Below are 15,439 nucleotides of genomic sequence, written 5' to 3'. Positions count from 1 at the left end.
AGCGTGGGCAGGCCTCCTACTAGGTGGACCGACGATCTGGTAAAGGTCGCGGGAAGAGCCTGGATGCGGGCAGCGCAGGACCGTTCAATGTGGAAAGCCTTGGGGGAGGCCTTTGTCCAGCAGTGGACGTCATTTGGCTGAAACAACAATCGTCTTTCTCAAAATAAAACCTCATATTATTGTAACCTGAAACAACAAGGGCACCACCACCGCGGGCGAGTATCTGTTGTGATGACAAACAGGTATTATGACGGAAAGGTTATTGGGTTAGCTTTGGTGTGTTTACCCCTTTTGGGGAAGTCAACCTGCCACCCGAATTTAAATTTTGTGGGTGTTTATTTTGAGGTGACATGCACAGTCTTATTTAGGTAAATGTAAGGTCTCTGTTGACTAGCAGAATACGATTTTCAAGCTTACACAGTTGAAAGAAATACAGGTCTATATGATGCTCATTCAGGAGCAGCGCTCAGCATTACAATTCTGAAAGACTTCAACATGCATAAAGCCAACAAAATACATCAGCTAAACAATATCTATTGTCAGCAAACAAATAATAAAATCATGATGTATTTCAGCCAAAAATCTGCTGTGGCTTTTTAAATATTCTCGATCGCTGATTTACCAAGCGTGACATAAAATCGTTTCAACCGTAAGCTCATCGCATATTAAACTGAAGTTGAACGTTCAAAGAGCACGCAACCCCTACGTTTCAGCGGCGTCTTAATCTTAATATCAAAAACACCTTCCTTTACCCCGGGGTACCGTTTACATGAAACAAAAGAATAGCAGTAAAATTTCCCGTAAGAGCACCGAAAATTCGAACTGAGAGAGCTCTACAGCCGAAGGATATTCAAAACAATCTCTCGGCGCCTCCATCGGGATTAAGAAAAGAGATTTGTATTTTTTCCCTCGAAGAATAACGGAAGCGAGAGATAAGGATACCCAGATAGTACGAGCACGGTCATAATTTACCTTTTCAGTACCAACTTAATTGTTTGCCGCGCTCAATGTCAATGCCGCAACCCCCGAGATTGGACGACTGTAATTTACGAAAGTCCTGCGTGTTGTTTTTGTTACGCTCGATTAACCCATATATTTGTGTACAAGTTTGACGTCACGTTACGTCCTCGATTTTTCTATCAAGCGAGGGGCGTCGGGTCAGATCGAGTCCCGCCGGATCGCAAATGCACCGCGCATGCGTTGAAATTGCGCCAATTTCGCGAGCGGCGGCCTCTGCCGGCAGTTCCAGTCGATTGGAGCTGAGGAAGGTATGTTGCATCGCGCGCACCTTCACGTCGCGAACGGGACGTCAAAAATTTGAAAATGGAATAGTTTGAAAGTGGTGAACGCTGAACTGGCTGGTCGCGTCGGTGTGATTGCGGCTGACGCTACCGAAGTGTTGTGTTTTAGGTTATGATCTATGTTTAGGTCAAAATAATGGACAAATTGAATGATTAGGGTTAAATTAAATAAATTTTAACAATTCGTATTGAATAACAGCAGTTTATTGCGGTTTGATTGCAGTGTTCGACGCGGTTTCATTCAAGTGCCAGCTTAGGTAACCTTGACACATTTCCCGCGCTGGCGTTTCCACCTTGTTTTCCGTTGCACTCTCTCTTGACATTTACCGCAAAAGTGTGTTCTTAACTAATTAGCGGCTAGTTCTAAAATTAACGTTAATTAAGTGTTAAATTAATGTTATATAATAATGAATGAACGTTTTGAAGTTTAGTAGAAGCGTAGAGACGTCGGGAATGGATCTTTGCGTACTGTTTAATGTTTTATGAGGCATAATGAGTGAAATTAGTTGGTCTGACCTCCGCCGCGTTAAATATTAAATTGGCTGTTAAATTAAAAGTTTCAAAATGAATCCTTTGTGACCACTTCAGTGAGACCACGGGAGCTGTGAAAATGAAAGTTTCAAAAGGTAAGCGATGGTTTATTGTTTAGTAATTTACGATTTTCTTACTATTTAAGTTTTTGTTAAGAAATTCACATACACAGTACATAAATCATTCAACAATTATTATTGTTAAAAAATATAAAAAGGATCATTACGGACCACACTGGAGGTGTTTTTCCCGCCCTTTTTGATAGAGTTTTATATAGGGTTTCTGATTTCTCGACTTATTTTTTTTCTCGAGTTTCGGGAATTCTCGAGGCCAAAGTCTCGAGTTTTCTCGGGTCTCGAGTCTTTTAATTAAAACTGTTGAAATCGGTTGAAATTTAATAAAAACACGGGTTTTTATTAATGTTATAATGTGTCTGGGTTATAATCAATGATACTGTAAAGTTTCAACAAAATCCGTTCAGTAGTTTTTGCGTGAAAGAGTAACAAACATCCAGACATCCACACAAACTTTCGCATTTATAATATTAGTAGGATAATTATAACTTAGTAATTAACTAAAGGAACAAAAGTCATAAAGTCGCGTGTACTTTAAGGATAAATAACCATAAATATCTGGAGCTCCAATTGAATCACTTGTTTTCCAAAGAACACAAGTCCAACTTAATTGAAAAATTACGATAATAAACCTGCATTTACAAACAAAAAAAAACATTTAAATAAATTTTTAAACTTAAAGATAACGACTTGAATAAACGTATTTACGAGTACCTAAACTAACAGATAGGTAACAAAAAATTTTCAGTCTTTAAATCAGTCAGTTATACAAACATAATAAAATATAGCATACTCGTAGGTGATCATTATTAGTTTCGGTTAAGATCATTACTTGCAAATCAAATTAGTTAATAAAGGGAAAGACTAGGCCAGTCTAAACGCAACATTAACCTATTAAATAATTAAAATCTTACTTTTGTCTAAGAAAATAGGCTTTCAAGAATATTAAAGCTTCAAAATCGAAACTCGAGAATTCTCGAGCTCCGGTAATTTTTTTCTCGTCTCGAATGAAGCCAAATTTCTCGAGTTTTCTCGAGTTCGAGAAAGCTCGAGCAGAAACTCTAGTTTTATACCTTTAGTTGCTATTATATATTGACTATCGTGGTTTGCTTTAAGCCACAATGGAGTGAATAAGGATGGGAAATAAAATATATAGAAAAGTTAAAAAAAGGTGCGGCATTGGGATGGGTAGCCTTTAAGGGGGTCTGTAATAAGGGGTTTTGACTATGACCTATGATAAAATATCTTAGTAGGTATTCGTAAGTATAACACATGATTGCTTTTTTAACCGACTTCATTATTAAAAATAATGCTATATTGCAAGCTAATAATAATAAAAGCTTTGTTTTATTTGAAAGAGAAACTAGAAATACGAGTAGGTACGACTCTCTCCTGAAATATTTTATCAGTCTAATACTTAATAGAAAATGCACAGACAATATTTGTGGGAAATTCATTTATGTGATGCAAACCCAAAGGGGTTTTGTTATCACACTTTACTGAATGATGACGAATGATGAGCACTCTTACGTTCTAAAAGATGAAGAAACGAAAAGCTTTCTGTGTTATCATCATCATCATCATTTCAGCCCCAGGACGTCCACCGCTGAGCATAGTTTTTAAGTTATCATCATCATCGTCATCATCTCAGCGATAGGACGTCCACTGCTGAACATAGGCCTCCCCCAATGCTTTCCATGTTGCCCGGTTGGTAGCGGCCTGCGTCCAGCGCCTTCATGCTACCTTTATGATGTCGTCGGTCCACCTTGTGGATGGATTTTAACTTATACCTACATAATAATGAAGTAATAAATCTTGATTGACAACGTCGACGTAATCATATATTGTTCATCCCTTTCATCCGTACTAAGGCGGAATGTGATGGAGTAATTGTCTAATAAGGTCAAACGTTCGATCTCGCCTCGAGGCCGTTCCGATATCGGAATGAGGGGTCGACATACGACATTATTTCTTGTCGTGGCCATTTCTTCCCTTATTAGGGGCCTGCAGAGAACACGGAAAAGTTCTTTGGAAACCCATTGTTTCTATTTTCCAGCCCACTGTGGGTAAAAGGCTTTTTACCGATCTTGTTTTTTTTTTCACTAAAGAAAATAGGTCCTTATTGATTGAACCTTAGATGACATTTTGAACTAAATTAACGAGAGGTAACCCAAAATAACACAAAATTAAAAGTAGGTAGGTATACAATGTAGAAAGAGTTTATTCACCCAGAATATCTAATAAATTGGTTGAATAAGGTCAATAAGTTCAGAAGATAAAAAGGAAAAGAAGTTGGTACAATACACTTCTTACTAAACCAAAGTAGGTAGCGTTACAGGAAAATACACTTTACCTATACATTACACAATATGGCATCGTAAGGCATGTCAAAACTTTTGATATATCACCAAGGAAAATACTAGTTTACGTAAGCTCGAAAGCTTTCTGATTTATCAATAGGATCTTCTGTAAGTCTTATGCTTCAACAAAAACACAATATCTGGTATAGATATCGAGATTGTTTTTGTTTTTGAAAAGTTTGTAACTTCTATCGGTTGAATTAGAATGTTTCGCCTAATCACAAGTCTGGATCTATTCTTATAGGTGTAGTTTAGTTCTTGTTTGTTGGGGGCCAATTACGACCACACACAATAACATTATGTAACAAAACATTACGTGGCCCGTTAGATACGAATCGAAGATGGCGATGTGACCGGTGAGGCATCCAAAGCGTGACTGCCCTCAAGTTGTCAGAAAAATCCAACTCGAAAGACGGAGCGCATAAGCAACCCAGTAAGTATGGCCGCGTTTTGTCACTACATTAATACTTAGGCCTTGCGAAGGAGGCCGAATTTGCCGCGAATGTCTTCGTGCGAACACGAGCGTATGTTGCGTCCAGAGAAGCGATTCGAAACGCGAGCGTTTGGGGAGTTACGATGTTAAAGTTACGTTACGATGACGGAACCACAGCCTGATGGGCTGTTGTCTGTGTAAGTTCTACTTAATGTAGAGTTAGATATTAGTTGACAGACGAGTAGTTGGAAAGAAGACTAAAATAGAATTTTATTTTTATTTACAAAGAGTATTGGTACAAGTTTAGAATTTCTATTTTCACTCAATAGTACTCGTACTTTGCAAGTCTGATAACTTTGAACGACTTAGATGTTTCAAAGAGATTTAGAATAATATTCAAAGAAGGACAATTTGTTTCTATCGTCGGTACAGTCGGACAAAAACTCAAAGTTAGATAGGACCAAAGCTTAGGGGATTCAAGTTGCTCTAAGCCGACTGAAATCCGTTAAGTTCATTAAAGAAGTTTGGCGTAGGTAACTTACTTCATTTATCGGAACATTGTTTTATTGAGTTACTTTTATCGATTGTTGGAAACGTTGTAATAGCTTTGAGACAAAGCTCAGTAAAATTATGATGTACAGGACAGTTTGCTGGATTTTTCTTTGCATTGAAACTTATCATGACTTCTTGTAGGGTTTAGGTAATATTAGGACGTCGCTTTTTAAAAGCCTATTGGCAGAAAATAAATGGCATTTTTGGTAAATGAGATCCGAATTACAAAATAATGCTCAAAATTTGATTCAGTCTCAGTCATAATTTTTGATGGTTCAGTGATAAATTGGTATATTTATCGAAATTTAACAAAAGAAAACATTTAATCTACTCCTGATATTGACTCGAGTAATAATTGAGATTTACGCACCTAAGTAGATGCTTGTTTAATGATGAACATTTACAATTATAAGAATTAATTGATAAATGGCTACGGGGTACGAAAGTTGGTAACGATTTAGCATTTTTTAGCTACGGGGTACGAAAGTTGGTAACGATTTAGCATTTTTTAGAATATTCGTGGAAGTCCGAGGAAGGTGCTTATGAAGAGATAAATTGGAAAAGTTTCCCAGAAACATTTCAAATACTTTTTCGAGTAGACGTTAGTCTGATGAGTTGGTAAAATGTACGATATTTACTAATACGCTTCATGACTCATACGGAATTCGAATCTATATAGAACCATAATATAGTTAAGGTATCTAGCCATAAGTGGTCCTTTTCATTTTGATGCGTAACCTATTTCTATCAATTTTCAGTAACACTTGTACCGGCCTTTTAGATATGACGGTAACAAAATCTATTTAAGAGGAAGAAAAAGAGAAACAAAAGAATAGTCAAATTTATTTATTGCTAATTAATTTAAGTCTCAGGGAGTGAGTTCCTAATTAGTCTCAACCGACGCACTACTAAAGTCTCTAAAAATCCAACCGCACTGTCCTTGGTTCGCTCGTAGTGGCAGCAGCGACAAGCAACGCTTGCCACGTCAGGTTCGGCGTCGCGGGCGGGCGACAGACGATGGCCGCACAGCAGCGGACCTCTTGACGGAGGAAGGAGCCCCGAGACTGGGGAAGCACAACAAGTAATTTAAATAAATCGATTAAGTATTAGAAAGTTTGACCTCGTGGATCGCGAGTAATATTTTTCTAAGCGAGGTGTACGTCCGTGCGTTTAGAAGCTTCGCAGGGACTGCGAGTGACATAAGCGCCGAGCCGAGCCGGTCGTAAGTTGCTCCCGTGCATTGAATGCATAGAAAGCGTTCACTCGCAAGGTCATAATCTGACGTTCACTGAGCGCGCAATCCAAATAATTTAAATAACATCTTTGTGCTCGCGCCGGACTAAGCTTACAACATGTACAGTTTTAGTTGTTTAATTCAATGTAAATATAGTTAATAAGATATATTTGTATTATATTTGTTTAGTTTTTAAGTAGTTTTAAGTTTTAAGTTAAGTTGTAATAATTTTAAGTTGAATATTTAACGAGCCGTTACACACTTTTCTCTCAGCATATAATCTAACACACCCATCTTAGTCTCAACACTTACGGGTGAGTTTACTGATATTCATAATCTAGAACTCAGGCATGTAAAAGGTTATACAAGGTGAAATTTGGGGGTCGAAGAACCAGACATGCACCCTACGACCCGTGCTTGAAAATTTCGTCTAATTTAATTTCGACTAAGCTTACGTAGGTATGCTAAAATAATATGTTCGTAATGTACTTTCTCTCTTTGGTTTTAGTGTTTAGTCTGCATTTTTTATTACGTTTGGGACCATTTGCTTTGGATATTTGGCTTAGTGAAAACTTCTCATGAAATATTTCGTATCTCGTGGTCGTGGGTAAATAAAACTTATTTTGTGGAATGGGCTGTAAAAACCTGAGAGAGACAGTCGAAATGGGCGTTCCACACACCTCGATTAGTCTGCCAGCTCCGAAGTCTGAATGCACCTTTTTAATACTGTGATTCATGATTACCATGTCGTATCATTTGGAGAACTTTACACAAAGTACCTTATCAACTCTTGAATTTAACGAATTACATGGTAACTTCATACATTTCAGCACTTACAATCTCTTTTTTAAGGTCTATTCTTCTTTACTCTTTTTCGATTAAATTATTGGAATTCTGACTAGGTACACGAAAATTGATAATGGTACGATCTAATAAAGGTAGAAGCCAAAGGTGGTGGCTGGATGCAGGCCGCTACCAACCTTGCGATGTGGAAGTCACTGGGGGAGGCCTATGTTCAGCAGTGGACGTCATGTGGCTGAAATAATGATGATGACACGAGAATTATAGAAATGGTAATATGTGGGAATAGTACGTTCGTAATCGAACCCATTTTTCTAACTTATCATTTATGTTTTCATCACATATTCGGCTTCATTATGTTTTAATTTTATATTATGTTGTCATCACATATTCGGCTCCATTATGTTTTAATTTTCCGCCTAAAGTCCCTCCTCAAACTCTTTGCATGTGAATTTGTGATAGAACGCCCATGACTATTAACAATGTCGTATGTGAAAAACAGCAACTTTACAGGAGAGCGTTTCAAAGTTTAAATTGCTCATATTTTTGTACCTATTTTAGGCAGGGTTATGAAAGTTTAGAGTATTACTATGAAAGTTATTTATGTTTAGGACAATATTATGAGTACCCGGTATTTAATGTGTAAATATGAGAAAAGTCACTTGTGACCTTTTTAACGGAGTTATACTAATGCTGATTTGTCATATCTACCAGAACCGACATTGATGCTTGAACGAAATTAGTGATTACTTGTCGGAAATGCCACTTACGTCCTTGTTTAATTATTTATTTATAATTATACGTATGTCGTATGTAAAAATTACTGAAAAAAACACAAAAAATCTATAGAAATGTCCTAAAAAGTAGTGTCAAGCCGAAGCCCAGAGGTAGAGCATCACTAGGGCTACCCAAATCACCGTGACTTTTGATAGTTTTCGAGTTATGATTTTTTTTACAACATACAGGATTTTAGTTTTCATTCGTGTTATGGATGTAAATACTTCTGAATTAGCTAGGCCTAGTATTCATCTTTTTTTTACAACATACAGGATTTTAGTTTTCATTCGTGTTATGGATGTAAATACTTCTGAATTAGCTAGGCCTAGTATTCATCTAATAATAATTAAAATATCAGCCATGTAACTTGACTATTTGAGCCACAGTGACCAAAAAAGTGCCTAAGCACAGAAATTTAAAACAACCATAACTCGAAGACTATAAAAAATCGCGGAACATAGGTACATGGGGGTGATTTGGATAGCCCTAGTGATGCTCTACCTCTGGGCTTCGGAGCTATTGATTTAAGCATTATGTCACGTATAATGTTTCCAAAGATCACACTCCCACAAGATATGATGCGCAGACTGCTCATGATTGACTTCATCAGAAGAACACCCACAAAAAGGAGACGGAACTAGTTTGAATTTGTGAAACTTAAGTTTAAAGTTGCCTTGCCCCTTAAGGAACTGCGACAAGCAATGGTCGATATCAAGTCATCGCCTAGATATACGTTCGCGTACATTCGGGAAGAATTTATATAATTGACGCCCTTTGACTGACATATCCCATCTTTTTTGCCATTCAGTAACTAATTCCTCTTCAACGACTTGTCGGGAATCAAATAATCTTATTTTAGAACGATCGCGTTATTGAAGAACTTGGAGGTTATATTTTCCCGTGATGCGAAGTACATAGACGCACGCTTTTGTACCTTTAAGTCGACCGGCAGTACACCAGCCAGGACTAGCAGGGCTTCCGTGCTCACAGTTCTGTAAGCTTTTATTTTATTTTATTTTATTTTTCTTTATTCAGAAAACCACAGCTCTTTATAATATTAATNATTATTTAAGCACAAATTATGAAATAAAATGAAAATGGCAATTTTGCAGTTCCGACTATGTTAATAGTCATGGGCGAGAAGTAATTCGGCATGACAACCATGAATAAAATGCGAAGTATTAAAACTGGGACTTTCCATATTAACAAAGAGTAACGGTTTGTTTTCATTTTTGATGTTATTAAATTTTATGTATGAAAAAGCTATTGTGATAAAGCTTTTATTTTAAAAATATATTATGAATATAATTAAATTTATTTGTTAATTAAAACTTTTTGTTTTCATTAAATCTATTTTCATACTCATACAATTAGAGCTGTGATATTAAAACGTAGATAGAGAAGGGCAACGAAATGATACAAGATGGAAGCTGGATATCCATGGATCCATCCATCCAAGATGGACGCAGCCATTATTCCGCAAATTATACTCTAGTCTTTTTAAAAAATGGTCCTCTTTAGTAGCACTCGTGAAATCCTCAAAACGTAGGGTGTGTTTGAGTTTTTATTGTAGACCCGAGGTGGGTGTGGGCTGTGGGAAATGGGAGATTGTTAGCTATCTTTATTTGCACATCTGAGCTCAAAACTTGGGTATATTTATATGGAGATGGGCATGCGCAGAATATTAAAGCCTCGTACAGACTCAATGCTAAGCTAAACATTGTGGCATCGTATGCAGTTGAAATACAGGCGATTTTGCAACAGAAATAAACCGTCTGATATGCTGTCGTCTGTACATAATACTAGACAAGTTGCAACGTAAATAATCTCGAATTTTCACAGAAATTGTAGAGGTGACGAATATGCAAAGTATGATGCCAGCCCGTACCAAATTATAACTAAACATTCCAAACACAACTTAAGCTCTTTGCAGGAACGTGGAAAATTTTAAATATACGTTTTACTAAATTTATTCCAGCCTTCATAATAAAAATATGCAAATGCTAAACTAAAAACTAGCATCACTAAAGACGAGGGACTAATATAGACGAAGCTTGTTATAAAATTACAATTTCTAAATACCAAACATGGTTTGAAAATGAAGATAGACAGTCGTCGACAAGACCCAATTTCAACTTTATGAAGATACCACAGGATTTACGTTGATGTCTGTCGACTGTAAGTATAATAATATATTTAAAGTTTCACTACAAAACAGCAATTCAATAAGCACTTAGCACATAAAATAATATCTACATGGTCGTTATGTACTAAGCCTTGCTCCTTTGTCCAAGGCAGGTGAGCTTTGGCACTCGGATGATCACTGTCGAGGTTTAATTACAAATGCTTTGCAGATTAATCGCGTTTATGGCAGCTCGTAACAGTTTAATGCGTGAGTAAGATCGCTGAAATGTTCGAGTAGGTGTGCGAGATAGATGACGTAGGGAGTTTCACAGACGAGCGACAGTATCGCCGACATAAGTCGCAAGCAGTCGCCGATAATCGCTTCCGACAGATATTCAAATACGTCTAATTTGAATATCTGTCGGCAGCGATTATCGGCGATCGGTGACGGTCGTCACCGTCGCCAACGCATCGCGAATACCGCCGATGGTCCCCGCAGTTGCCGATGCATCGCGATTATCTATGAACTGCAGTCACTACTTAACGTAAAGTTGAACGATTTTGAAACGACAAATGACAAAGATCGGAACTAGTATAGATGACCCACGCTGAACTGTCCCACCAAACTCAATGACAGGGGGACGCTACCATCGTTCAACTATATGGTTTCCAACATGGCAAAAATCGGAACCAGCGATCCGGTATTGACGGTGGCGCCCCGCTGTCAATGTCATGCATAGGACAGTTCAGTATTTTGGAACTAACCGGCATGATTAATGGCAGCGCCGTCCTGCAAATGACATTACAGTGTTTTCCAGCGTGGCCAAAATCTGAACCAGCGATCCTGTATTATAGACCGTGGCGCTCCCTGTCACTGTCACGTGTGGGACAGTTCAGTGTAGTTCATCTATATTCTAAATCAAAGTATCAAACATGTTATGTCGGCGAAAGGTGCGAATCGGAGACTGTCGCCGACAGTAGCTAACTGCCGCCTACCACTATCGCAAGCAGTCGCCGAAATAATGTCGCTCGTCTATGAGCTCTCGTAGACATTACGTTTCAGCATGATCGTTAGGATCTCGTGAATGGTTGAATTGAATATAGAATAACTTTACTGGATAGAGTGACTGGAGGTATTATATTTTTAGTTCATTCTAGCCAGTAACTTGTTCGCTTACTAATTTTAAAGCTAATAAAATTAGCTTTGAAATGAAAACTTAAATATTTTTCAGGGCTTTAATTGATGTTAAATCAAGCCAACTACTAAATTGCCCTTTGGGAACACGCCCTTATAGAATCACATCAAGATGTGTCATACTGTAGCTTGGCATTCGATACAAAAGGGCCTTATATCGTGATAAGCCATACATACATACATGCTTTTCATTTCACATACCGAGATGCGAACTTCCGACCTCCGTTACGTTCCCTAGAGCCGACAATCTAGTTCTATTCAAATCAAGACTGAATAGACAGTTTCAGACCCACGTTCGGTCCCAAAGTAATTTAGCAAGGGTGTACAGTCAGCTGAGGAAAATATTAAGCTTTATTACGAGTGGAAAAGGTTCAATATTTTTCAGAGTATTATGCAGTTGATTGTAGGGGAAACCGAGGAGAGTGACATTGTCGATTTTTTGTATCGACCTCAGATCTCGACTATCAGCGAATTCGCAACAGCTCGTACCTATTTGTTAGCTCGAGACTTGAGCTAAAAACGAGCGCTGTTACGAGCTCGCTAGTAGTTAATACTCGTAAGTTTCAAAAAATCGACAGTGTCACAAACTCTCTTCTGTTACAACTCTCCTCGGTCTCCCCTACAAGTTTGTAAGCGGCAAAGTGATGTTTTTCAGCTTACCGCATAGTAACACAGGATCGTCATTTGTCTGCGTTATCCAAAAGCAAACCCACACGTTTGCTCGTGACATGACGTGTTGGTCACTACTAATTGGTTGTTAGTTTTCGGAGTTTTGGTACATTTTCCTCGAGAAAATGGTCAAAATCAGGCTTAAGTCACTATGACGATAATAACCTTCCAACACAACCTAACCAACGAGTAAAATTAAATAAAATACACTTCATGTAATCAGTGTCACATAGAAGTATCTTAAACTGCAATATCTTAAAATCTATTATTAATTAATGTGAAGTACCTATAGATGACAGCACATCAGACTATGCTTTTTTGTTGCATACTCGCCTGTATTACAACTGATTAAGACCCTCAGTATGTTATACAGTGTGAGTCACGTTAAAGTGTACATATGAAAATATATGAAACTAGACCTATTTTTATCGACAAAAAAGAGGTCAAAAATTTTTTGAGATTTTTTTTTAATTTTTTATAGAATTTTTTTTCTTCCAATTACTTATTGTAAAGAAAACGTAATAACTTTTAAACTAAGTGGTATATCCTGATAAAGTAAAAACAGTAATAATGCTAAATAACAGGCGATACTAAAGAAGTACATAAAATACACAAAAAAGGCCAACAAATAATAAAAAATGATACTTTTTGAAAAAAATCTGCTTAAAATTTCGTGTTTTTTTGGTTATTTGATAAATTTCTCCAAAAAATGCCCCTATAACCGGTGGTTTTTATTACTTTGTATTATTTTCTATCGTATTATCTTTGTAAAACTAAAAATTGCATGTCTCTATCCCTATCAAAACATTTGCCATGATCGTTTGAACAAAGGCCTGCCACAACATTATTCTCCGCTACAAGTAGAGACAATTTTAATTTTAACTAAAATGCTTATTTTACTTCGAAATCTTTTGTTTTTATTTGTAATCTAACTTGTCTTTATCAAAATTACAAATCTAGAGTCATTTTCAGTTTCGTTGTTAACGAAGTGTTGAATGGCGCGCCCGGAGAGGCTTAGTTCAAACGATCATTGCAAACGTTGTGATAGGGATAGAGACACGCGATTTTTGGTTTTACGAAGGTAATGCGATAGAGAATAATACAAAGTAATAAAAACCACCGGTTATAGGGGCATTTTTTGGAGAAATTTATCAAATAACCAAAAAAACACGAATTTTTAAGCAGATTTTTTTCAAAAAGTATCATTTTTTATTATTTGTTGGCCTTTTTTGTGTATTTTATGTACTTCTTTAGTATCGCCTGTTATTTAGCATTATTACTGTTTTTATTTTATCAGAATATACCACTTAGTTTAAAAGTTATTACGTTTTCTTTACAATAAGTAATTGGAAGAAAAAAAATTCTATAAAAAATTAAAAAAAAATCTCAAAAAAATTTTGACCTCTTTTTTGTCGATAAAAATAGATCTAGTTTCATCTATTTTCATATGTACACTTTAACGTGACTCACACTGTATTTACTTACAGTAGCTTGACGTGCTGGTGTCTTAAGATTAAGAAGCTTAATTAAGCTTGTGAAATGGGTACATAAGGAATATCGATTCAGTTTTCCTGATTTATAACGAGCTACACTTTTGAACTAACTTTTTACTTAAAGACCACTATTTGTGGTGTACTTCCACCTTTTGCGGTGTGACGTCAAAGGTAACCCTTTTTACCTTAACCCAGATAGTGAACACATTTCAAGTTAAATTACCACAAGTTGCTAGTTAAAATTACTTGGTCCATTTGGAGGGTGAACTTCAGCTGGCAGCAAGATTAAAATGATATAGTGGTAGGATTAGCAAAGGAATTGCAGGCGACCCAATAGCATAGTAATACAGCCTTGAGTGCCAAAAGGTCACACGTTCGATTACCGGTTGGACCAAGGCCAAATTGGGACAATGAAAACTTCTAGGTAGCTTGTTTTCCAAATAGATCATTGTCTTTGTTTTGTCTTTTAAATTACTTCTAGAAGTTAGTATTGGGTACAACAAAAGTTGTATGAGATGTTCTCTTTATGTCAAAAGTAAAGAACAATAAGTTGCGTGGAATAGATTTATTTTATTTTCATTCCTGATAACAACGTTCCTAGAAGGCCTTCGTAGCTTTGTAAGCCAATTATCACGTCATTTATAAAAGAAAGTCCTTGGTTATGTCAGGGTTCTTGAACTCATATTTTATAGCTTCAAGGCCTTTAAAGGCACGACCTTCGAACAAGATTATGATCAAGAGTCACACTGGAAAAACCTTTACGTTCTTTACTTAAACTATCTCAATAACCTTTCAGGCGATTACGATTTTAATATAATTTTAATAATAGTATTTTTTTCTGTCTGTAATCTGTATGGATCATGTCTATTAAATAATGTAGGAAAAAAAGGGAAACATACTCTCTACTTATTTTTTACGAAGCTCTCAGTTTCCCTGAAGTTACCTAGCCCTACATGGATATTGCACAATTTGACAGAATATTGTGTTAAATTCTCTGAAATATTTTATTTTAATTTTATTTGTTTTCAAACTACTTCAACTTCTGTTACATCATATAGACCTAGAGAGTTTACGGATTCGATTACATAACAGTGGTAATCCACAGAGGGTTCGTGTGATATAGGCACGAGATATACAATATACAGACTATATTCAGACGACAATGGACAATATTGCCTCCTCCAGTGCCCTTATCGTCCAGTGTGGGTCCGCTCCCTTCTACCGAACGACGTGCGTAAGCAGTTTTAAATATTGCTGGATTACGTTGAGTTTTGATGAGAAGGTACAAAAGTTATTGTATTTTTTGTAAGGTTTTTGTATTTTCGTCCGCATTGAATTTTGCGAAAAAGTACCATATTAAAATTCTGTCCCCGGTTTCTAAATTGAGAGTTTTAGCTTGAGCGATGTTAATTTTCTACTTAAGTATAAACTTTTCAAAATTAGCCCTAAATTGTTTCACGTGGTAATAGGTAAGTGGTATTCAAATATAATGTCAACTGGAATCAGTTTATGAAATAATCTATTGCTTTCTTATAGCAATACAAACTAAACGTGAAAAACATTTATTCTACAAATAATAGCAACTTCAACGATGCACAAGCAATTTAGCAAATCTACTGACGCGGACGGACCAATTTCCCAATTTATTTTCGGATGATATTGTTAACCGCGTCCAGTGTGAACTACAAATCAACCTGACCTTCCGCGGCGTCCGGTGGGGATGGACAAATATAGTTGCGACTGATACGTAGTTACCACCAATAAAATATACATTTATTTAAATAAGGATGCGTTGAATTTAGACTATTTTGGGAAAACTGAGCAAATTAAGGCTGATTTGTACCACCTAACTTTAACCATAACTAGGTATAATGATAACCGGTGTTTTATTTATG

The 15,439-nt window shown here is 36.6% G+C and overlaps 1 protein-coding gene across 1 annotated transcript in view; it reads left to right on the top strand.

Moving 5' to 3' along the window:
- Positions 1-1,269: 1,269 nt before the first annotated feature.
- Positions 1,270-15,439, top strand: part of LOC114350638 (low-density lipoprotein receptor-related protein-like) — a 109,987-nt gene continuing 95,817 nt past the window's right edge. The window contains exon 1 of the mRNA XM_028301506.1: positions 1,270-1,927. Coding sequence (XP_028157307.1) covers positions 1,912-1,927 — 16 coding nt within the window. The 5' untranslated portion in view covers positions 1,270-1,911. The remainder of the gene's footprint in view (positions 1,928-15,439) is intronic.

Source organism: Ostrinia furnacalis, unplaced genomic scaffold (assembly GCF_004193835.3).
Source record: "Ostrinia furnacalis isolate ACB-3 unplaced genomic scaffold, ASM419383v2 OfSCF0932, whole genome shotgun sequence".
Classification (NCBI taxonomy): Eukaryota; Metazoa; Arthropoda; class Insecta; order Lepidoptera; family Crambidae; genus Ostrinia; species Ostrinia furnacalis.
Note: the sequence above shows the minus strand (reverse complement) of the source record. Positions and strands in the feature narration are given on the sequence as shown.